This window comes from Microcaecilia unicolor, chromosome 8, assembly GCF_901765095.1.
Source record: "Microcaecilia unicolor chromosome 8, aMicUni1.1, whole genome shotgun sequence".
NCBI lineage: Eukaryota > Metazoa > Chordata > Amphibia > Gymnophiona > Siphonopidae > Microcaecilia > Microcaecilia unicolor.
Genome location: NC_044038.1, coordinates 174,441,399 through 174,466,479, shown reverse-complemented (window position 1 = coordinate 174,466,479; position 25,081 = coordinate 174,441,399). Strand labels below are relative to the sequence as shown.

Below are 25,081 nucleotides of genomic sequence, written 5' to 3'. Positions count from 1 at the left end.
AATTATATGCCAATCCCTTTTGAAGACCATCCTAAAGGAACATCAGAATAACCGGAATGTCCGCCCGAAAAGGCGATTCAGCACGTAAAGCACACCACGCCGAGAAAGCTTTCCACACTCGCGTGTAAGCTGGTGAAGTAGACTGCTTCTGTGCCCCCAAAAGAGTGGCAATGACCTGGTCCTGAAAATCCCTTCTTCCTCAGCTGCCGCCTCTCAATAGCCAGGCTGTAAGACCAAATTGGGAGGGATTTTCCATCTGAACTGGCCCTTGATGCAGCAGATCAGGAGTCACCGGAAGTCGCAATGGTGGCTCTGAGAGTGCTCAAACGAGATCCGCATACCACGGCCGTCGGGGCCAGTCTGGGGCCACTAGAACAACCGGCCCCCGATGCCGCCCTATGCGGCAAAGAACTCTCCCTATCAGAGGCCACGGAGGAAAAACATACAGTAGCTGTTGTTCCGGCCATGGCTGGAGAAGAGCATCCAATCCTGCGGATCCTGGCTGCCGTTTGCAAATGAAGAACTGGGAAACTTTGGCATTGCAAGCCATGGCCATGAGATCCATTACTGGTCTTCCCCAACGTTGACAGATCAGCCGAAAAGCCGAGTCCGACAGCATCCATTCCGCTGCATCCAAAAGAGTCCGGCTGAGAAAATCAGCTTGAACATTGTCTTGACCCGCAATGTGCACTGCCGACAGACTCTGAACATGCGCTTCCGCCCATACTAGAAGACGAGACGCTTCCACTGCCAAGGGAAGACTGCAAGTGCCCCCCTGCCTATTGTTGTAGGCCATCATCGTGGTGTTGTCCGAGAATACACAAACCGCTTGCCCCTGCAGAAGGTCCTGAAAACTCCGCAGCGCATTCACGACTGCTTGCAACTCCAGACTATTTATTGGCCAAGTCGCTTCAAGAGGGGTCCACGATCCCTGGGCTACTCGATGAAGACAATGGGCTCCCCAGCCCGCAAGGCTGGCATTCGTCACGACTACCACCCAATTGGGAGACGCCAGAGAAATACCCTTCTGCAAACTGGCTGACCGGAGCCACTATGCGAGACTGTCCCTGGCCCAGCTCGACCAAGGAAGACGTCGTTGATAATCCAGCGACGTCGGCGACCATCTGCTCAAAAGGAAATTCTGAAGAGGCCGCATGTGAGCTCTTGCCCATGGAATGACCTCCAAGGTCGCAGTCATGGAACTGAGGAGCTGAACACAGTCCCACACTCGGGGAGCGCGATGACTCAATAAGGTCCTTCCCCCACTTCGTATCAAATTGCACTCCAAGATACTCCAGACTCTGAGTAGAAACCAGATGACTCTTGTCCATATTGACCACCCAACCTAAGGATTGCAACACCGCAATCACTCGGTCGGTGACCACTCGACTCTCCTCTGCTGTTGTCGCCCGAATCAGCCAGTCGTCGAGATATGGATGCATTCGAATCCCCTCCTTCCGCAGGAACCCCGCCACCACCACCGTGAGCTTGGAAAAAGTGTGTGGGGCAGTGGCCATTCTGAAAGGAAGGGCCCAAAACTGGCTGACCCAGCACCGCAAATCTGAGAAATCTCTGATGGGGCTGCCAAATGGGAATGTGCAGGTAAGCTTCCCTCAAATCGAGAGCCGTCAAAAACTCGCCTGGTTGAACAGCAGCAATAACTGCCCTTAATGTCTCCATGCGGAAGTAACGAACCAGCAAAAACTGGCTTACTTTTCTGCGATCTAGAACAGGCCGAAAAGCCCCTCCCTTCTTTGGAACCACAAAGAAGTCGGAGTACCGACCGGTGCGCCTTTCGAGAGGAGAACAGGCACGATAGCCCCTATCCTTAGCAGGTCTCGCAAACACTGCAGAACCGCTGTCCTCTTGGCCCGCGATACTCAGCGTGACTCCAGAAAAAAAGTTTGCGATGGGAGAGAAGAATTCTACTTTGTAACCTTCTTGCACCACATCAAGGACCAATGGTCCGAAAGTAATTCTGGCCCACTCTGGAAGAAACAGAGGAAAGTCGACCATCGATCTGCTCTCCTTCCGAGTGGACCTGCGCCCCATCATTGGGAGGCCCGAGAAGGAGCCCCCTAACAAAAGGGGGTCCAGTCGGACGCTTCTCGTTGCGAAGGAAGAATGCTGCCCAAAACGAGGACACTGAAAGGCTGCGTTGGACCGTCCCGGGTGATACCATCGCGTCTCTCTGAAATGTGACCTCGAGGCTCCCTGTCTGGAAGTAGACTTGGGTCTATCCTCCGAAAGACGCTGAGATTTGGAATCCCCCAAATCTTTTAACAATCTTTCTAGGTCTTCCCCAAAAGGCAATTTCCCTCGGAAAGGCAATTTAATAAGCCATTGCTTAGAGGCCATATCTGCGGCCCAATGACGGAGCCACAGAAGACGCCGAGAGGAAATGGTCAAGGCCATGAGTTTGGCCAAAACACGGACCAAATCATACAAGGCATCCGCCAAGTACGCCAGCCCAATATCCATCAGCAACATCTGAGGAATTCCCGGCATATCAGACTCTGAAATCAAATCCATGACAGAATGTAGCCAACTGAGACAAGCTCTAGCCGCATAAGAACTACAAACAGAAACTTGAAGTGTCAAAACGGCCACCTCAAAGGCACGTTTTAAAGAGGCCTCTAGACGTCTGTCTTGCATATCCTTAAGTGTCACACCACCTTCCACTGGAAGAGTAGTCTTCGGGCATCCACCCTACGTAGAGCAAACTGTTCTAAACGGTCCGCTGAAACCGGATACAGCCTGGCCATAGCCCTGGCTACTTTCAGCCCATCTGGATCCGCCCACTGGGCTGAAATCAACTCTTCAATAGCTTCAAGTACCGGAAAGGCCTTAGAAGGTCGTCTGGTACTAGCCATCTTGGGGTTGACCGTCTGAAAAGCTGCAACCTCAGGGTCCTCTATATTCAGGGCTTCCAGCGCCTGAAAGATAAAGGAGGACAACTCCTCCTTATGGAAAATCCTCACGGCGGAAGAGTCCTCTGGTTGGTCAGTGAGGACACCGTCCTCCACGTCCTCTACCCCCTTCTGCTCCGAGAGAGCCACCATGGAGGAAGCTGCAGGCGACCGTTTGCAGGACCCCTCCTCAGACCCCAAAGAAAGTCGAGGCTTTTTAAGGGAGGAGAAATCCTCTGGGGAAAAACCCAAAATCTCTTGGTTACCCCCAGACCCCTTGAGAGAATCAAAGGCCGAAGCTGTCGCAGCCACGGGAGGGGGGGACAAGGGCCTTTCCAACAAAACGCCTGATGGAGTAGCAAAATAAACTCTGGTGAAAACCCCTCCCCCGCAACGGAGGTCGCAGCCATGGCACTTGCACCACCGCCCACAGTGCCTGACAGCCCCCCCAACTCCCCTACCAGCAGAGAAGCTTTGCCCAAAACCGCTACCGGAGCCGGCTCCGCGACTGATCGCAAAATAGTGCGAGAATCGCCAGGCTCTGGGCGGGAAAGCACGCTCTTGGGGGGGGGGGGGCACCCCATCGAGTCCCGCGAAATCAGCACACCCCGCGCTGCAAAGGCCCGCCGCCGAACACCGTTTCCCGCATTGGGAACAGCGTTTTACCGCTTCCGCTGCCATCGCCCATCCCCGAACAGGAACCCAGCAGGCCTTACCCCGGACCGGGAAAGCGTGGGAACTGACAGCTGAGCCAAAGAAAAAAAAAACTCTACGACTCCACTTCGAGGCAGGCTCAGACAAGCAGGCAACAAAAAACAGGACTCGGACAGCAGTAGCACAAACCTGCTCTCAGCAAAAACACACTTCCCTGTGCGTCTCTGTTTCTCTTTTAAATAAATTCTATGGTTCTCATTTTTTTTTTTTTTTTTTTTTTTTAGTAAGGAGGCAGAAACAAACAGGGAAGGAAAGGAACAGCAAAAGCCTGTTCAGAGGGAATTTGAGGTGCAGCAGGGACCCAGCAACTGTGTATGCTGCCAAAGGGGACACCATCAGTCTGCAACCCCCGGCTCAAACTGGCCACCGGCCCAGGAGCACCCTCAGAGGCCTTGGGCCCAGGAGCTGGAGAAAAAGCCACCCACCACCTGCTGAGATACTAACTGAGGAAGGAGCTGGCCATCTGGCATCACTGCCTTTAGTTTATCTCTATCGCCACCTTCTGGTAGGCGGACTTAACCCACTAGTTCCTGGATTCATCTGCTGCAAGTGTCAAGGAATGTTCTATTACGTATTGTGTTGACATTGTAAATAGTATACCATGCCATACTTTGTATTGTTTTTGAATATTTTTACTGTTGTAATTGTCTATTGCTAATGTTTGATCTATTCTTACTGTACACCGCCTTGAGTGAATTCCTTCCAAAAAGGCGGTAAATAAATCCTAATAAATAAAATAAATGCAATACTGTGGAGTTAAGTTCTTGCAATACTATCCACATGCAGACATACACTGTTTGTATCTATGATAACACATGCTTCATTTGCATTTTAAAATCACCTGTTTATATATATTAGCGTCATGTTAATTCATTTTACTACATTGCTCTCTTGGTGACAGCTGCAGGTTTGATTCTATCACATTCTTTACCTGTAGCTATCCTGACAAGATCCCAGTGATTTCCTCTCACATTACTTGGTCAGATCCATTTTCACTGTATTAATCTCATTAGCCCCGCCATAAAATAGTGTTTTTACTACACAGATTAAGAATTGTGATGTTTTCTGTTTTACCCTTTATCTTGCTTGCCAAACAAAGCAAGTGAAATGGCAGCCAAGTGCAAGAAGAGAAGAGAATGAAAACACCAAGCTGGCTGAGCTCCATCTCCCCTCCTCAACCTCACAAATAAAACACACCTGGAAAGAAAGCACTTGTACCTGCATTCTCTCCAGCAATGCTGCTGTATGGTGGAGGAGCATCAGGGATGCTTGAGCAGCCTCCACCGGCTCCTCTTCATTCTGCAGCTAAAGAGAGATTTACAGGTTATCAGAGAGTAATACCATGTGTGTGACTGACTATTGCACTGTTTTCATATCCCTGTCAAAATCCAAACTGAAAGTAGCAAAATCTACTGCAGTGTCCCAACTGTGTGTCTTTGCATTTGCAGCAATGACTACCAGGTGGCTCCAAGCAGCAATGTTGTCCTGTAGTTTTACTTACAAGATATTGCAGCTATAGAGTCACAGGCCCATATATGCACAACTGAGAAAATGAAGTTACAATATAGCTACAGTCCCTGTTACCCTCTATTACAAAGCTTCCTTTGCAAGAAATCCTAGGGCCTGCGGAAACCGCTCGTTGTTTTATGCATATGTGCTATATGTATCTGCGACAAGCTGATTATATGAAATGAATCTCTCCCTATAATAAGTAATTCAGGCTTGTTGCTTTATTGGCTGAGTAATGCAATAAATCCTGAATTTCCTGTTTCATCCAGGCCTAAACAGGAACAATAGTCACGAGAACTTTGCTCACATTGAGTGTCTTCCACTAGAGTGAGAGTGTGTTTCTTTTTTTTTTCTCACTTTGTCTACTTTATACAAATAGAAAAACTGGAGAAAGACCTACACAAAAAACTATTGGGCTGCTGCAGCTTCTCTCTCGCTCTGACCATTCAGGCTTTGCTTGTTTTGTAAAAAGGGTACTGAATGAAGCTTTTAATCACTGAAGCATTCCTGCCCCACTTCAAACACTAAGGCACTCTGCTCTCTGCTTCCCAAGAGTGCAAACTGGAACTACTATAAGACAGGTGCTATACATGAAATGAGGCATCTTTAGTATCAGAGAAAAAAAAAGAGCAACCAAAACCAGGCTGCACAGCCAACCCCCCCTCCCCTAACTAAAGTGGACTATACAGCTCCTCCCCCGAATAGAAAGCAAGCTCCCATCACTACTGCCCTCCTTGGACCTACCTTAGAAGCCCTAGTGACCTCGTCAGGGCAGGAATGATCACCAGTCGACAGCCATTTTGAGATTGGAGCTGGCATAGGCAGGGGTGACTGGGGTTACTCCTGCTCCAACAAGGCCAGAAGTTCCACGAGGGCTTCTAAGGTAGGTCTGAAGGCAGCAGTTTTGGGTATGGGGGGGGGGGGGGGGAAGAGAGGAATGAGCTTCAGTTTCAGCCAAAAATGCACCAACAATTTTGGGCTGGTTTTTAGCGCCAAATCCAAAATTCAGTTGGCCTCTAGATAAAACCACAGACACTCATCCCAAAGCAACTCCATATACAAACTTCAAAATCCACTATTAAAAATAGTTTCAGTAAACCTTAACAGGGTAAACAATTCCTGGGGTTTGCCTTTTTCAAGAGATGTTGAACCAATAAGACACTTAGAATATCAGCATTCAATTCTGTTTTGGGGCATATACTAAGGTTGTTTACAGCAAATGCCACTGTAAATCCATACCAGTTTAAAATCTTCCATTAATGCTCAATGTGTGCAGCACAGTGACTCAGATATCTGGAATACAATTTATAGCCATGCAGCAGCTTTGCCATAATAGTTGCTGGATTAGTGTACTGAGAAGATAATGTGATAATTCCTAATGGGGGAGGGCTGTTGAGCGGCCTACTCAACTCAAAGCTGTAATGCCATTAGGGATGTGAATTTGTTTACAGAAAAACAGTACAACAACGAGAGCATTTTCGGTTCATATACTTTTAAAAGAACCAAATGGATATAGGTCCAAAATGAATTGAAAAAATCATTTTTTACAACAACATTATAAAGTATGGGGCCAACAAAACATTGATTTTGCTAGGCCAGCGTGAGAATCACCGGGAATTAAACCTATGAAGTTTGAGAGGTTAGAGATTTGCAGCTGACACCATGGCAGCTACACAGTAAAGACAGAAGACAGAAAAGTTATCTTCTGGGCAACAGGAGATATGATTCTGCGAGGAAGCCCAATGGACAAATATTTCCTCTCTAATCAAAGACAGACACATTCCATGTCAGCCCAATGAACTTCTTCAAGGCAAAGTCTCTCCTTCTGTTGCCTAGAAGATAACCATTGATTTACCTTGATTCTGTAACTCCCGTGATTTCAACTGTAATTCTCCAGCCTCTGCACCTGAGAGTCACATGCTCAGTCTCCAGTGAACCTGGCAGCCAGAGCACAGAAAACAGAGAAAAGGCACAAGGAACAAGCAAAAGTTGTTCGTCCTTTGACAGCCTTGCCTGGTTGGGATAGGTTCCTGAAATGTGTTAATGTTTTACTGTAGGTCACTGTAATGTTAAATAAGCAAGGCATTATGTGAATGTAGTTCACAGGTAGTGCAGACACACCTGCTTAAAAACTGTTTTATTGGTGAGCTGTTGCCTAGGCCTTTTTTGCTCAGCCTAGCTTGGCTCTTGTGCTCTTGTCTTCTTGGCCTCTTGTTCTTTGGGCTTGAGGGAGGCCCCCCCCCCCCCCCCCCCCCCCCCCCCCCCCCTACTGTCCAGGTTCTCTCTCTGACTGACTTGGTAGCTGTCTCCATCTTATTTCTGTCAGCACTTTATTCATAGACTCCCTGGAGAGAACCCGATTTTTTACCTCATATATATCTTGCTAATAAGATATTGCATTTTCAATCTCCCATCTGTGAGCTGCTCTGCCTGTGTAACTGCTTTTCTACATTAATAGACCTGCCCTTTTCCTCAGGTCTCTGATTCCATCTACTGAGGCAGCTTTCAGAATACAAAGGCTCTGTGCTAAGAAGCACCTCTTCTGAATTGTGAGTAAACTGTTTGTTATTCAATAAAGGACATTTCAGAAATATAAAGGGACTTCAGGGTGTATTGATGTGCTGAGGTTATACATCAAGATACTAGGATCTTATAGTAAAAGATCCTGGGAGGCTTGAACAAAAGTCATTTGACCTAACATGTTGAACCTTGCTAACAAGCAGCTAAACCAACTAACCTATTCCAGGCCCACTTCTTCTAAATTCCATGACTGATGAGGTTATCATGAAACAGACTCTTGGCATCATTTTCTTGCCATTTCTCTCTCTCTCGGGTTTCAGAGCATGAGAAGTTTATGCTAGGAAGGTATAGGGTTTCAGAGAGGAAAGACACACAAGAGAAAGAAAAAGCAAATAATACACACATGGCTCACAGGTACAGAGGGGCTAAGCATTGATCAAATTTGTGTGTCAAAGAAAAGTTAGATTTTGTAGTACTGAACAAACAGTGAGAAACTTTGAAATCACTTTAAAAGTCTTCTGCAACCTTAATTCGGTGCACACAACAACATACTCTAGGATTCTGTTTTTGAAAGAGAGGCAGTGAATCCAAATTATTAGCAAATAGCTGACTGGCCAGATGTTCTGAGGATTTTGCAATGATTTCTTAAGACCATTTTTTAAAACAATAAATGTATGATTTGCCTCATCAGCTAAGTTTATGTTTTCTAACGTTTCTAAAAATTTGTTTTGAGCTTATGCAAAAAGCTTGAAAGATATCGAAAAGGTATTTTGTATAAAAAAAATATTGGACTGATGATGATAGTCCATAATGTGACATGTTAAACGTGGTGATCAGGCTCATTTTCCTAATGCAAATTTTTTGACAATATTAAAAATCTAAATCCGGGTGGGAGCGAGGGAATATAAAATTGCACTATTTGCAGACAATGTGATCATGTCCCTCACAAATCCATTAATCTCTCTTCCAAACTTAATGCAGGAGATTGCGAATTACACCCAGATCTCAGGTTATAAACTAAATGCTAGCAAATCTGTTGGACTTGCTGTAGATGTTTCACAGAAACTGATGGATACGTTGAAGACATCATTTCCCTTTAAGTGGGCAAGTAGTGAATTGAGTTATTGGGGGTGAATATCACAGGGGACTTGTCTGAGCTGTTTGCTGTAAATTACCCGGCTCTTAAGCGGGAGGTACAGGGGGATTTAGATAGATGGCAGTCTGCAGGCTTATCCTGGTTCGGGCGGATTGCGGCGATTAAAATGAACATCTTGCCCTGTCTTTTGTACCTGTTTCGGGTTCTTCCATTGCGGCTGTCTCGGTCTTTCTTATCTGGCCTACAGGACATTTTGATTCGATTTGTATGGAACCAGAAAAAACTGAGGCTGCCCCGGGCTTTGCTATATAAGACTAAGCGTATGGGAGGACTGGGGGTGCCCAACCTGTTTTGGTATTATTGTGCGGTGCAGGCACGAGCGGCGGTAGATTGGTTTAGGAAAGAACATAAATTGTGGGTGGACATTGAACAATCCTTGACAGGCACTAGGACCTTTGGGCACTTGATGTGGATTGTAGGTAAATACAGGGGAGGGTAGATAGGTTTCCACCAACAGTGCAGGCTACTTTTTACTACTGGGACCTCATGTTCCCAGCACGTCAGCCCATAGTGTCAGGTCTGGCTCCAATAGTGGATAATCCTTTGTCTGAGGCGGGCATAGGCAATAATACTTTTTGCAGGTGGGCAGAATCTGGATTGGATCTGTTAGGGCAGTTGCATACGGGAGAGAATCTTGTACCTTTTGAAACACTGATGAACGACTTTGGGCTCAGGCCAGGGGATCGCAACGTTTATTTACAGTTGCTGTATTTTCTGAAAGGGCCAGCCTATATAGGCTGCATGCGGCGTGATGTCCATCCGCTGGAGGAGATGTGGGTAGATTTGAGGGTTAAGCATGGTTTGATATCTTTCCTTTATAAACATCTGGTGACCAATGCTAAACCATCCCTGTTACATAGGAAGAGATGTGAGCAGGAGCTAAAGTTTACTCTGTCGGATGCAAGTTGGACGATTCTGGAGAAGAGAATTCTGAGATCCTCAATAGCGGTGGCTATGCAAGAGAATGCCATTAAGGTATTCTATTGATGGTACTTAACCCCGGTAAGGCTACACCATATGTGTGCTCAGGTACCAAAGGAGTGCTGGAGGAAATGTGGAGCAGAGGGCACCATGGGACACGTGGTGGTCTTGCCCTAAAGCGCAGGCATATTGGAGAGGGGTACACTATTGTTTGCAAGTGTGGTTGGGCAAGTCTGTACGGTGGCATCCTTTAATTTTCCTGTTGGGACAGAGGCCGGAGGGCTTAACATCTGATCAGTGGTCATTGATGAAGGGTCTGCTGCACGCAGCTCGAATAAATTTAGCACAGAATTGGAAGTCACCGCTAGTACCCTCAAGGGTGAGATGGATAACAAAGGTGCGATACATATGTGAGATGGAGAGATTAACTGCAGTAAAGAGAAAAACTTTGTCTAAATGGGAAAGGGTGTGGGAACCTTTCTTAACCAGATGCTCTGGATGAGAGGTGCATCCATATGTTGGAAGGAAGGATGAGGGTGAGGGGGGAAGGGGACACAAAGAGAGGGGATTTAGATTTGGGTACGGGGGTTCTATAATCATAAAACTGAAAACTTTGAAGAAGATATAGTGTTTGTTATAGCATTATTGTTTTGCTGGTGTTTAACTATATGATTACTCATGGATGTGGTTATGTATAAGTATGGTATATTGAAATGTTTCGAGCTGAGAAATTAATGTACTGGTTTAACAATTCTCAATAAAGACTTCTATAAATTAAAAAAAAAATCTAAATCCATTATGACATTATATAAGGTCATCTTTTGCTATAACTGTCATTAAATTAGAATTCCTGTACTTTACCAATGACAGTCGCTTTCAGAAAGTTAACCATGACTTCACTACATTTATTAAAACTAGGTCTCACTAGCAGTACCCTGCAGAAGAATAAGAATGGATTGCAAAAGCTGCTAGAACAGCCAGGGACATTACAGAGACAGCATTCATAGCCTCTGAATGTCAGAGAGGGTCACCATGGCACCATGGGGATCTCTAGCAGCCAGATGCAGAATGCATGCACACAGAGTTCAAGAAAAAGCTGCAGTCTGTGGCCCCTATCCGAGGACTGTCACTGTTGGGTTAGACAGGACGAGCAAGACCATTAAAAAAAAAAAAAGAGTGAAAACTCTCAAAAAGTCGCACATGAAGGCTCGGGGCATAGCTCCTACCATTGTCTCAGTAGTCAGTGGCTCCAACTGAGCTGGAACCCAAACACACTGAAGGAGACTACTGGGCAAACAATGAATAAAGATATGTTTTGAAAACATCCAGTAGCTAAACTGCTACACTATTTGTTCACAAAAGCGCTTCTTGCACAACTACAGGAGTGCAGCATTGCAAGTATAAGGCTCATATCTGCCATGAACAGACACTCTGACCGTACACAGCTCACTTTACCTCCATAACCATTCATTTTGATTTACTGCTTATTACAGCTGTTTAAAAGTGGTTTAGAATAAAAGCAGATGAAAAGAAGAACAAAGCAACATACCCAACTTTAACCTACATCAGAAAAACATGAAAATCAGGCACACCATAATACCTGTATTTTTATTAGGGATGGGCGCTCAGAAAATGTTCATGTCGTTTTCATTTGGAATTCTTTTTGTTTACAATGAATAAGAACATAAGCGTTGCCGTACTGGGACAGACTGAAGGTCCATCAAGCCCAGTATCCTCTTTCCAACAGTGGCCAATCCAGGTTACAAGTACCTGGCAAGATCTCAAAACAGTACAATCGCTTGTTTACTGTTTCCAGATATACTAGGACTAGGGGACACGCAATGAAGCTACTAAGTAGTAAATTCAAAACAAACCATAGAAAATATTTCTTCACTGAATGTATAATTAAACACTGGAATTCGTTGCTAGAGAATGTGGTAAAAGCAGTTAGCTTAGCAGGGTTTAAAAAAAGGTTTGACTAATTTCCTAAAAGAAAAGTCCATAAGCCATTATTAAGATCCACAGTTTATTTCTAGGATAAGCAGCGTAAAATATATTCACATCTACCCATTCCACTCCTCTCAGTATTTTATAGATTTCTATCATCTCTCCCCTCAGCCATTTCTTCTCCAAGCTGAAGAGCCCTAGCTGCTTTAGCCTTTCCTCATAGGGAAGCAGTCTTGAAAGGGTGTACATGCGCAATAGTTTGTGCTCCCCCTCCCCGGGTGGAAAAGAGGGCATACTATTACCAGCAGATGTCATTCATTTCAAATTACAGCCCATCCCTAATTTTTATTATAAATTCTCTGATGTGATAATAGAAAGATAAACCATCAAATTTAAATACATGATACAGTCTCATCATAAGACCCTACATTGGGTGGTAAGACCAAAACATTGTTTTAAGTTTTTGTTCATAAATAATGTTCAAACCAAGGGTGAAACGAGAAGAATCTTGAAAGAATAAAGGCAATTAACACTCCTGATGAAAATGCAGAAAATATTTCAAAGGTAATTAACACGCATATTAAAATGTAAACATGCTGCTGTGACAGAACAGCGTGTTTTTAAGCCTGTAAATTGTATTGAATATTTCTTGAAGTGTATTTCTCTAGTTTGGCCAGCAGGTGGTGCATTTTTACATTTAAAACTGTTACTGAGGAATGACCGTTCCTTCTTTTAGTTATATAAACGAAATGTCTGTAGTGTTGTAACCAGCTATTTTTGAAACTTGTTGCTCTGAGCTCTGATTGGCCCAGGAGCTCATTTAATTTGGATTATACTGGCTTTTGCTCCAGTTTCAGCTCGGGAGAAAAGAGAGAGAAAGCTCTTTGCAGAACCCTGTAAAACAGTTATATTTGAAAACTGGTGAGCAGGTGTCCTGATCTCCCCAGGTACTTTCTAGAAAGTAAACAAATGTTTAGTTAGTGTTATAATTTATCCATATTTCAGTTACCTGTTATTGTTTGTGAATTCCACATTCTTTGTTCATTGTTCAAGTTTTAAGACAATAAACAATTTAGTTTGTTGCCTCTACCTGTCCGGACTGATAAAGAATCCTGGTGGGTTTTGTTTTGGGTCTGTGAGTGCTTTCTGGGAACTGTGGGACCACTAGGAGTGTGGCTCCAGTAACCTAGAAATCACTGGGGATAATTTGAGAGCGGGAGACATGCTCAGATACTGTTGGGACCCAGTCAGTGAGATGAGGGTGCTAGTGTTGAGCACAAGTGATAGGTGCAGGTAGACCTGAGCTGTGCTAGGATAGACCCTCTAAGTGACCGCGGGGTAACCCCAGGCGGGTGGGCTAGGCGGCTCATGACAGCTACATTTAAAAAAATTTTGAACAAGTGAATCATCATTGTCAATGTAATACAACAGCAACATGCATTACAAACTCCTTCCTTAAAGGAAATGCTGTGCAGTTTTTTTCCCCCCCACTGGTTTCAGTCATGTAAAATTAGGTTAAAGCACGTTATCAAAACCGAAATTGGTTTATATGACAGGAAGGATGAATCATCATCTCTCGAGTGCTGCCTCAGCTTCTCCAAGCTACAGTTTTCCACATAGTAAAGTTCAAGGTATTTGCATCTCACCTTCCATTCAGAGGAAATTCCTCCCAAATATTTAGAAAAAAAATCACCACTAAAATTCAACTTGAAACTCAACTCAGACTGTCCATCTCCACTGGTATTCATACATTATATAAAGTGTCCTGTTTATTAAGGTGCGCTAGCATTTTTAGCACACACTAACACTAGAGACACCCATAGGAATATAGGGATGCTTCCAGTGTTAGCGAACGCTAAAAACACTAGCGCACCTACAGCACAAATTGTAAACAGGGCCCAAAGTGTTTTATCAAAAAATGTATCACACTACAAATTATGCAGAATTCTAAATCTTCAGTTATCAATCTAACTTAAAGTGCAGCACTCGTCAACCTTTCTGCGGCTGTAATTCACAAGGCTGCAGAAAACACATGACCCCCCCCCCCCCCCCCGATGGCAAAAGTCCTATAGAGAGCCTGTCCAGGTTGTGACTCCAAATGCAGGTTTTGTGACCCCATTTGAGGTTGTGAGCTACGGTTTGGGAAGCTCTGACCTAGTAGATTTAGATAACAGAATATTAAACCCCCATATTATACAGATTTTCAATTTCAGATCATTATTGATTGATAAGGCAAGTCATAAGATGTAACAGAACACAGAACAAAATGCCGAAAAGATCAATCGCCCTCAGTTCATGACTCAGCGCTTACATTTGATCATAGTCAAAAACAGACTGAGAAGGGAAAATTTCGACTTACCTGATAATTTGCTTTCCTCAAGTCCTACCAGACCAGTGGGTTATATCCCCCTGCCAGCAAATGAAGTCAAAGAAAAGAACAGCTCACAGCTGCCTTCAGTCCTCTTATCAAAACTAAGACTACTAATTTTTATGTTCTTTATACTTCATTCCTTGTGTCTTGCCATAATTTTTATAGTGGTCTAAAAGATTTTGAACTATTTCCTTTGTTAAATAATCTAATGGTCATTTTTGTTTCCTTTTCCTGACATTTAAGTTGTATGACTGAATGTAATATAAACTCAATAAAGAAAAAATTTAAAAAAAAAAAAAAAAACTAAGACTACTGAAGGCAATTCTTATGTTCTGGGTTACCAATTCAACCCCAAAGCCAAAATCTAGTGAAATCAAAATCATTTCATGACCACTAACCCATGAATGAAAATTCCACACACCAAGAACTACCACCTTCAGACTCACTGTTTGCTTTCTAAATCTATCAGACCAAGAACCCTCAACTGCCCATGGCTTCCCCAGGTGGGATCTGGCAGGAATCAAAGAAAGGAAATTAAACAGACAAGTCCAAATTTCCCCTTCATTTGCCTATGATACTGATGCCTTAGCCCTGTCCCAACAAGCAATGAGCAATGCCAACCCTAGCCTCCCACTGGTTGACTTCAAGAAGTGCTTGCAGACAAAGACCAGTCTGCTGGCCTATGCACTGTGCTGTCAGCCAATGTCTTTTATGCAGTGTGATCCTGCAGTGATATGCGCTGGTGTTTAGCTAGTGCCGTGAATATTTATGAACACTTGTCTTCCCTCAACACAGTATACCTTAAGGAGAGTTGGCTTTAAGCTAGAGTAGTCAGCCTCAAGGAGCCTCAGACCTCCTAAAGTCTAAGTTCTTTCTGGCCACAGAGCCCCCTATAAAACAAAACTTCTGCCATCTGTGTATCCAAGGAAGGACTTTGACAGAGAATTCCCCCTATCCAAGCCTCAACGCTGAGATTGGGGGAGGGCTGGAACCATGCCCTTGAGCCTCACCACAGTTGTGCATGGCAAGAACTGCTGGATGGATCTCCTCACTGGCAATGTGCAAGAAATTCATGCAGCAGGTAACTATTCACATCTCTACCTCTCACGATTTGTTACTATGGCAACCTGAGTTTTCTAAGATTCCCTAAGATGCAAGCAAACACTGAAAACACGTGCTGCATACAAATCAACACTGAAAAACAAAGCTCTAACCCATGGAAATAAATCTTAAGCCCTTCCACTCCCCACTCCCCACACATACAAAGCCAAGGGTGTTCTTGACCTGAATTTAAGTCACCTTAAGCTTGGGTTTAGAAAAGTAATTATATCTAAAATTTAAATATTAGGCTATTCCGTTGAATCTACAGGAGATTAAACTATCAGGCTACTTACATTTCTAATGTAAATTAATTTTCTCTTTAACCTCAAATAAGTTTGTATGACGTTCTAGCTATCAAATGGCACAAGAGAAAACAGTCTGGAAGCATAGATCTATTTTATCAGGTTTTTTTTCCTATGCTTGCCATGAACCATTTCATCCAAAATCCACTTACTCCTGGGCTGCAGCTTTCAATTTTGCATCCTTAGGTTTAAGTTCATGTTTCCTAATTAGTTTTTGGAGCAAAATTCTGTTTTTCCTGCTGTTCAACCTTCAATCATTTATATCCTGATTGAGAATAATGAAGAGTTAGGCTAAGGTAGACTTGTTTGCATAAATGGCCAACTACATAGATTCTGTAAGGAAAAACTAGAAAAGTACAGTTATGCCCTACCTGATAGATAGCTGTCATTCCTCAAGTCCTGCCAGACAAGGGGAATATAATCTCTGTCCAGCAAGGAAAGACAGAGAAAATTCCTGCTCCATCCACTATATATGATGTAGCAGGTAGCCTGTCAGTATTCTTTTAGCAAGCGGTCTCCATAACTAAGCCCTTGGTTCTCTTATTGTCTATTGTCCAATGTTTGTACTCATACATCCATGCATCTCTTTTTTTTTTTTTCTAATAAGTTGTACAATATGAGGTCTCCTTCTCCCTCCCTCCCCCCCCCCCCCCCCCCAACCAACACTCTTGGATTCCTTAGACAGGTTTCATGGACTGGTCTGACTCAATGAACAACAGTTATCAAGTAGGACATAATTGTACTTTTCTCTCGATCCATGCTACATCACTGCAAACCAGTAGGATCCACAAAAGTCCTCATCTCTGAGACTAGCCAGAAAATGAATATCATAACATTTCTTCCCTATCCCATTTTATATACGCGTGGGATAAACATAAAAGAATCCTGTTCGGAAGGAAGGGATCCTCAGAAGCTTAGCCGAGATTGGGTGGCGGAGCCGGTGGTGGGAAGCGGAGCTGGTGGTTGGGAGGCGGGGCTAGTGCTGGGCAGACTTCTACGGTCTGTGCCCTGAAAATGAAAGATACAAATCAAGGTAAGGTATACACAAAAAGTAGCACATATGAGTTTATCTTGTTAGGCAGACTGGATGGACCGTGCAGGTCTTTTTCTGCCGTCATCTACTATGTTACTATGTATATGTAACTCACTTGCAGCTACACATCATCCCTACTGCTGCCCTATTAAATAACGATCAAAGCATTTCACCAAATGTTACACAGTGGTTGAATTCTATACTACAATGGTATTAGAATGTCACAGTAACATAGTAGATGACGGCAGATAAAGACAAATACGCCCCATCCAGTCTGCCCAACAAGATAAACTCATAATATAAGGTATGATGTCATAAAGCAGGCTGGAAGGACTCTCTGTGCTGGGCCAGACTTCAAAAGGTATGAGAATGTGTGTTGTTGGCTATGTCTAACAGAGTGCGTTAAATATACTGCAGTGAAGCTTGTAATTAATATGAGCCCCTACTCCAGAGCTATCACCAGCTTCTGGGTGATTTGTCTTTCCTAAGAATGGGTGGGTAGGGTTGGAGGGTGGGAGTTGAGTGTAGGGAGGGGGTAGAAATAGTGAACTCATAAAAACACAAAAAGCAATGTTCAAATATTTGTTTATTGTTTCTTATAACTGAATGAAAAGATTTTTTGCACTCTTCTATTATATACTTTGTTAATGTTGATATTAGTCATATTCTTGATTTGTACCTTCAATTACAAAACAAAAAACAGGATCACAGCAGGAAACCAGATCATTCTGGCTGATCATAATTCCACTATTCAACTCAGACAGGATTTGGCTGGCCACAATCACTGCTGTTCAATTTATTTCTAAAAACGGATCATAGCCACTAAGGAGGAGGACAAATGTCACTTAACTAAGGGACTTCTTGCCCTTAGCATCACAAGGGAAAAAATGTATACTCTGCCTTCTTACAGTTCCCACCTGTACAGCAGAGTCCTTCATGTGCTCAGTTCTGTTTCTCATAAGTACATAAGTATTGCCACACTGGGACAGACCAAAGGTCCATCAATCCCAGCATCCTGTTTCCAACAGTGGTCAATCCAGGTCACAAATATCTGGCAAGATCCTGAAAACGTTCAATACATTTTATGCAGCTTATCCCAGAAAAAGCAGTGGATTTTCCTCAACTCAATTTAATAATGGTCTATGGACTTTTCCTTTAGGAAGCCGTCCAGACCTTTTTTAAACCCTGCTAAGCTAACTGCCTTTACCACATTCTCTGGCAACGAATGCCAGAGTTTAATTACACGTTGAGTGAAGAAACATTTTCTCCGATTCGTATTAAATTTACTACTTTGCAGCTTCATCACATGCCCCCTAGTATTTTTGGAGAGAGTAAACAAACGATTCACATCTACCCGTTCCACTCCACTCATTATTTTATAGACCTCTATCATATCTCCCCTCAGCCGCCTTTTCTCCAAGCTGAAGAGCCCTAGATGCTTCAGCCTTGCCTCATAGGGAAGCCGTCCCATCCCCTTTATCATTTTTGTCATCCTTCTCTGTACCTTTTCTAATTCCACTATATCTTTTATGAGATGCGGTGACCAGAACTGAACACAATATTTGAGGTGCGGTCGCACCATGGGCCGATACAAATGCATTATAACAGCCTCACTTTTGTTTTCCATTCCTTTCCTAATAATACCTAACATTCTATTTGCTTTCTTAGCCGCAGCAGCACACTGAGCAGAGGGTTTCAACGTATCATCAACAACGATGCCAAGATCCCTTTCTTGGTCGGTGACTCCTAACGTGGAACCTTGAATTACGTAGCTATAATTCGGGTTCCTCTTTCCCACATGCATCACTTTGCACTTGCTCACATTCTCCATCTGTGGAATCTCAACTTACAGCCTTCAAATCCCAAACTGAGGAGCAGCTCCCCCAAAGCTGACCTAGCAGGGCAGCCCCTTTTATTTTAACCAGCTTTTCAATAAACCAATCAAAGAGAGAGCTCACTGCTATACACATAGATAAAATACTTCCATTTTAGATCTTTCATTACAGAATGCAAAGCAGCAACCCACTCAGGAAGTGATGTGTTATGCAGTATGAAGACGGCAATCAAAACTGAAAAACTCAAGAAAGACTACCGGACTGATCTTTCCCTTTAACAACTACAGAAATAAAAGTTCACAAAGAGAAAGTACAATAAGGAATTATTCAAATGAACTAAAATAGTGAGCACACTGCCGGTACTTTTCAATAACTGAAATCAGAAACCGTGCAATCCATGGAGTTTCAGTCTGAGCCACCTTTATGTTTTTGTTTGCCAATAAGAGAAATGAGTTGCAATATTGCATCAAAAACAAAGTGTCAATTTCTAGAGTATGGACACTAAACATACAGGATGGGACGACTTCCCTACGAGGAAAGGCTAAAGTGGCTAGAGCTCTTCAGCTTGGAGAAGAGACAGCTGAGGGGAGATATGATAGAGGTGTATAAAATAATGAGTGGGGTGGATGGGTAGACATGAATCTCGTTTACTCTTTCCAAAAATACTAGGACCAGGGGTCATGCAATGAAGCAACAAAGTAGTACATTTAAAACAAATCGGAGAAAATATTTCTTCACTCAATATGTAATTAAACTCTGGAATTCATTGCCAGAGAAGGCACAAAAACAGTTAGCTTAGCAGGGTTTAAAAAAAGGTTTGGATTGCTTCCTAAACGTCCATAATCCATTATTAGGATGGACTTGGGGAAAATCCACCGCTTATTTCCTAGGATAAGCAGCATAAAATGTATTATATTGTTTGGTATCTTGTCAGGTACTTGTAACCTGGATTGACCACTGTTGGAAACAGGATGGTGGGCTTGATGGACCTACGGTCTGTCCCAGTATGGCAATACTTATGTACTTATCATTATGTATTATCTTCTGTGTTTGTACAGCGCTGCGTACACTTTGTAGCGCTCTAGAAATGTTAAATAGTAGTAGTAGTAGAATGCACAATAACAAACCTTAAATGCAGACACTACAACAGGACCATTACAGAAATACCTTCACCAGATAAAAAGAAACCATTAACAAAGGATTATTTACAGAGGATGAACTTAACACTTCAAGATCAAGTTTGTAATACAAACTGAGAGGCCAGTATAGTAAGTTTGCATCAGAACATGCACTGACAGCTCAGCACACAGCTTCCTAACACAAGCATCTCATGGAAATTTTGCTCTCCAATGCAGAAACCAAACTGTATGCATGGGCGTCAGGGGCATTCCGAAAAGTTACACACATTGTTAAAGAATACGGCCTCAGTACATATATGAAGCATCTGTGGGGGCTACGTATGTGTATATATCTTTTCTGTGCATGCTGGACATGTGTTGTGTCTATGGGTGCAATTTGCAACAAGTAGGTTTATTTGGGGGGGGGGGGGGACTAAATTTGAGGGTGGGACAATCTGAGGTAGATTTTGGGGTTGGGACAGTTTGTGGGGTGTTGTGTCACTTGCAGGTAGGATAGTTTATATGTGGAGTACTCTGTGCATTGATATTTTTTTTTGGGGGGGGCGGGAGTTGGGCAGTTTACAGGTGGTAACTTCAGGGAGTGGTGCAGCTACTGCAGGAGATACTTTTTGGGTGTGGAGGGCAGTATATAGGGTAGTGTGACAGTTGCGAGGGCTAGTTTTTAGAGAGAACAATTTGCAGGGGTAGTTTTCTGGGATGGGGCAGGTTTTTTTTTTATTTATATACCATTTTCCTGGTCAAAAGATCATTCAAAACAGTTTACACATCACATAAAACAATAAAAATTGGAAACAGGAAAAAAAAGTCAGCCATATAATATAATAAAACCTAAAAACTTTCCTTCATAATTGCTGCCTTTAAAAATATAGAATCAAATTAATGAGGAAGCAAAAATGTGTTTAACTTTCTCCTAAATATCATCAGATTTGTTTCCAGTCTCACCTCAATAGGACATTTATTCCTCAACTCTGGTCCAAACACTGGAAATGCTTTTGACTGCCATCTAGCCTTCCTTACAATACCCACACCCAGAACTAGTAGTTAAGTTACCTTGATCTGATCACAGTGGTCGATATAGGGCTGGATTCAGTAAATGGAGCTCAAAAATAGGCATTAAAAAAAAATCAGTGATCAATGCTCTTCTATAATGAGCCCTGAGTGCCAATTTCGGGACTCAAATTTGAGCACCAGGACTTAGGCCTGCTGAAACCAGGTGTAATCCTAGCATCCAATTTGGGCCCACATCCCCAGTATTCTATAACACTGAATGCAAATTTTAAGAGCACCCCGACCCACCCATTTACCTCCTCTAGCCACACCCCTTTTTACACTGCACACTATGGGATTTGGGTGCACATGGTTATAGAATAGGATGTAGAAAGATGTGCACTCAAATTCAAACTGGTGCCAATTAGCACCCAATTATTGGCACTAATTGGTTCGCTGGCCAATCTAGATAGGTGCACATCTTGGATCAGTGCCCAATTTTGGGTGCCATACATAGAATTTGGGGGATAAGGTGTAAGTATCTCTTCTAAATATACTGGTCTCTGACAATGTAACACCTTAAAAATCAATGTTCAATTGAATTGCAGGATGGTGGGGTAGTTTTGGGGAAGTAGGGGCAGTCTGGGGGTTTAGAAGAGTAAGGAATTCCACCTTTTAAACTGTCTTGCCCTGTTTTCCAACTGCTACATTTCACTGTTATGTTTCTATGCTACATAACCTGGAACTCCGTTCTCCATAGAAATAGACTGGACCATTTTGGAGGAGGTATTTCTCTGGATCCCTTGGTCTGATTTAGTCTTTTTTACCAGTTTTTTTTTTTTCTCATACCAAGTTTCATCCCATTCTGTTCAATTTTCAGAGTTATTTTTGACCCCAGCCAAACATTCTCAACTCCTTTTGTATAATTCTTTCCAACTTCCACTGGGTTGGAAAGTAAGAAAGGTAAGAGGAAGCTTTTCTGAGGCCAAAAATCAAAACACAGTTTCACCAATGGGTGAAAATCAAGAAAGGAAATTAAGACAATTTTAAGAGGATGACATACAGCAATTAAAATATGATTACTACTACTACTACTATTTAGCATTTCTATAGCGCTACAAGACGTACGCAGCGCTGCACAAACATAGAAGAAAGACAGTCCCTGCTCAAAGAGCTTACAATCTAATAGACAAAAAATAAAGTAAGCAAATCAAATCAATTAATGTGTACAGGAAGGAGGAGAGGAGGGTAGGTGGAGGCGAGTGGTTACAGCACTTACAGCACTGTTTCAGTTTAAAGTAAAGAGGTGTGGTAGCTAATCAAGAAATGTATTAAGTTATGTCCAATAAAAAAGGTATCATCTTATTTTCTTTTCCATGTTTTATTTTGTTTGATTTCTATTGATAAAGTTTAAAGTAAAAATGAGTGGGGGGGGGAGAGGGGTTGCAGTTCAAGCTTCTCCTTCTTACCTACAAATGCACTCAGTCTGCAGCCCCTCATTACCTCTCTACCCTCATTTCCCCTTACGTTCCCGCCCGTAACCTCCGCTCACAGGACAAATCCCTCCTCTCAGTACCCTTCTCCACCACTATCAGACTATCTGATAGTAGCAACATCAATTATATTTCCTTCTGTTATATCAATCTGATAAAAGCCAATCTGTTGTGGGTGAGTGGGCTGGAGGGAATACCAATACCACTTTGTATTCCTATTCACCTATTTCTGGCATTCTTTAGGGAGGCAGATTTCTTCTGTTGTGAAGTTCTTCTGTTGCTACACCAAATTTGGGCATATTTAACTGAAGAGAGCTTGAGGCAAGAGATACAAGCTGTCACCCTGTCACATCAAGATTACTGTAATTTAGTGTATTTCACAAAAATGTAAACCGATCCAGAAAATACATCCTTCTCTCAGTGAATAATGGTTATTTACAAAATATATGAAATCAAACATCAAACAAAACTGCTTATAAACACACAAACTAAAAACAAATCCACAGCAGATACACAACCACTACAAGCCCAGCCAATCAACCCTCAAAAGCTGGGATTCCCAGGTAGGCCAATTTATTTCTTACAGATATTGCAAAACACTGCAACAAAGTTGGAAGTGGATAGGTCTAAATGGGACAGGGCAACTCTGCTTTTGATTCAGCTTCACTGGTTTCCCATTCAGGCCTGGATGTATCTTTTGTTTATAAAATTAACTGTTTGGTTCCTGCATACTTGAGGGTTATGTCAAGGTTTATATCCCAAATCAATCTGTAATCTGCAAGGCATTTAAGTTACATCTTCCTAGGATTTTCATTTGTCTGCCATGTAATTTTAAAACAATATGTGGTGCTGCTCCTACCCTTTGAAAAGGTCTTCCTGAAGATCTTAGAAATGCTCTCTCTTATGGTTGTTTTCACTATGCTGTTTGATCAGTTCTTTGTCACTAACTGATGACGGAGTTGTGCTTGTTGGCACTATTAATATTACTAGTATATATTTTATTTAAAAGTATTGAGAGTTTATTTATTCTTGTATGCCACAATTATCCAAAAACAAGTTTCAGTTCAACATGGCTTACAATTAACAGGAGAAATTACAGTAATGTTTTACAATTACAATGCAGTACAAAACATTTGTAACATATATAATTAACCATAATATTTCTTGAAACAGTAGGTTTGTAATTCATTTCTGAACTGAAGATAGTTTGTAATGTCTCTTGTGTTCTTGGGAATTGAATTCCACCATTTAGAACCCAGATAACCAAATCTAGCCATATAGATGGATTTGTAAATTATGTTTCTGCAGTTTGGTAAGTGAAGTAATAAGTAACCATTGGTTCCTGGACTTCCATTTCTTAGTGATACATTTATCTTAGCTTTTAGATATTATGGGTTTTGGGTTTTTTTTATTTTTAATCTTTATTATAATCTGCTTTAAACTTGGTTAGGCCCACATGAAACAAAGGTGCTATATTAAATTTCAAAATATTGCCATTCTGTTATCAGCATAAAATACAGTTATGCACTGTAAAATAACAGGCTAAGGAATATGTCCCTACAATATTAAAACAAATAGGAAGTAAAAGGAAAAAAAACATGCTTTCATTAAATACAAGAATACTAAAATAAAATATATTCAGGCAAGGAATATATTGCCTTGTTAGAGCAATGGGCTGAGAAACAGGAAGGCATGGATTTAAATCCTACTTCCCCCACTGATGATACTTATGGTTTATGATTATTGATATACCACTCTTTCTTGGGGCTATAAGAGCAGAGTACAGTACAATTTTAAACTTAAAAAAATTAAAATCAGAAACAGAGAGAGGAACACCATTATAGGAAAGTAGGGGAGCAGAATACAAGGAAATGAGACAATAAGGAGAGCCAAAATGCAGACAGTAGAAGAACACATCAGACAAAAAGACATGTGGGGGGCTCAGTGAACCCCAGGCAGAATCAACCAATTTTATCTCCACTGTTACAAGTAGCTTCTTGAGGCAGGGGCTTATTGTACCCAAATACTAATACTGTAGGAAAGTACTTGGAAAAGCAGGCTACAAAAGATTGTATGCACCTGTTTAACTTATGTGAAGGCCATGGCATTAAATGGTGATCTATTTGATGCTTTAATTGCCAGGCCTCTAACCAGTCTGATTTTGGCTCAGGCAAGTGTCATCTCCAGAAGAAACAAAGCTGTAAGGAACTTGGCAGGAGTGAGTCCTTCCTGCTGAGTCCTGGATAACTTGGTCTGAGGTGTCTGTGTTACCCATCGGAGGGGGGGGGGGGGTGTCAGTGATTTAGTGACCAAAGTTCTCTGCGCCTTTCCTACTACTATTTATCATTTCTCTTTCCTGAGGAATGGTATAAATACATAATTCAAGTGGATACAGTCCTCAGATCTACTCTGTGGCTGAATACTGCCAGGTCAAAGATGGTCTCTGAGTATCCCTGACCCTCTAGTGTTGCGAGGCCAGAAATTTTAATTGTTCTCACAGAAGGTTAATTGCGGAATTTCACGAACTGGACATAAGTGAAACCGGGTAAGCGGAAGATATATATATTAAACACCTACTCAACCCGCTTGAGGCCAGTTCAGCAAACCAAAGAAATAACGGGCACATACACCGCTCATCCCGGAAGGCAGTGGGGGAAAAGGGGCCTGCGCCTCCCCCGGGCCCCGGCAATCGGTTGTCCGGCCTCCCTCTGCCCTGACAGCGCGCGGGCCTGACCCCGACGCTGGCGTCACGCGCTGCCCGCCCCGACTTTTACCTGCTGGTATCGGCTGCTGCTGCTGCTGTTCTGGTCCGCCATGGCAGGAAACGAGAGAGATGGGAACCGGCGGAGGAGGCGGACAGAAGCCCCTGGGCCGGCCGGGATCTGGCAGCGCTGCGGGCTGGCTGACGGACTGCTGCTGTGCTGACGGGCGAGCTGCGAGTGCGCGCACGTAGGAGGGGGGTTGACGCGTGTGCTACGCGGCTCTCGACCGCTCTCTGAAGCGGGCGCGCGTACGCACCTCGCAGCTACGTAACTTTTCCTGCTGCTGAGCCCTGTTGTGTTATTTATCCATCGAGTTTTCTTCCTCTCCTGCACCGCAGCAACTGTGCAGTCTTCTCTTCTTTCCTTTCGCCTCTGTCTCTGT

General features: G+C 42.9%; 1 protein-coding gene across 1 annotated transcript in view; it reads right to left on the bottom strand.

Annotated features, from left to right (window-relative positions):
• NDFIP1 (Nedd4 family interacting protein 1) overlaps nucleotides 1-24,753 on the bottom strand; it is a 54,238-nt gene extending 29,485 nt beyond the window's left edge. Inside the window, 3 exon segments of the mRNA XM_030213429.1 lie at nucleotides 4,842-4,892; nucleotides 4,895-4,928; nucleotides 24,712-24,753. Of these exon segments, the coding sequence (XP_030069289.1) occupies nucleotides 4,842-4,892; nucleotides 4,895-4,928; nucleotides 24,712-24,753 (127 nt within the window).
• Nucleotides 24,754-25,081: the final 328 nt, after the last annotated feature.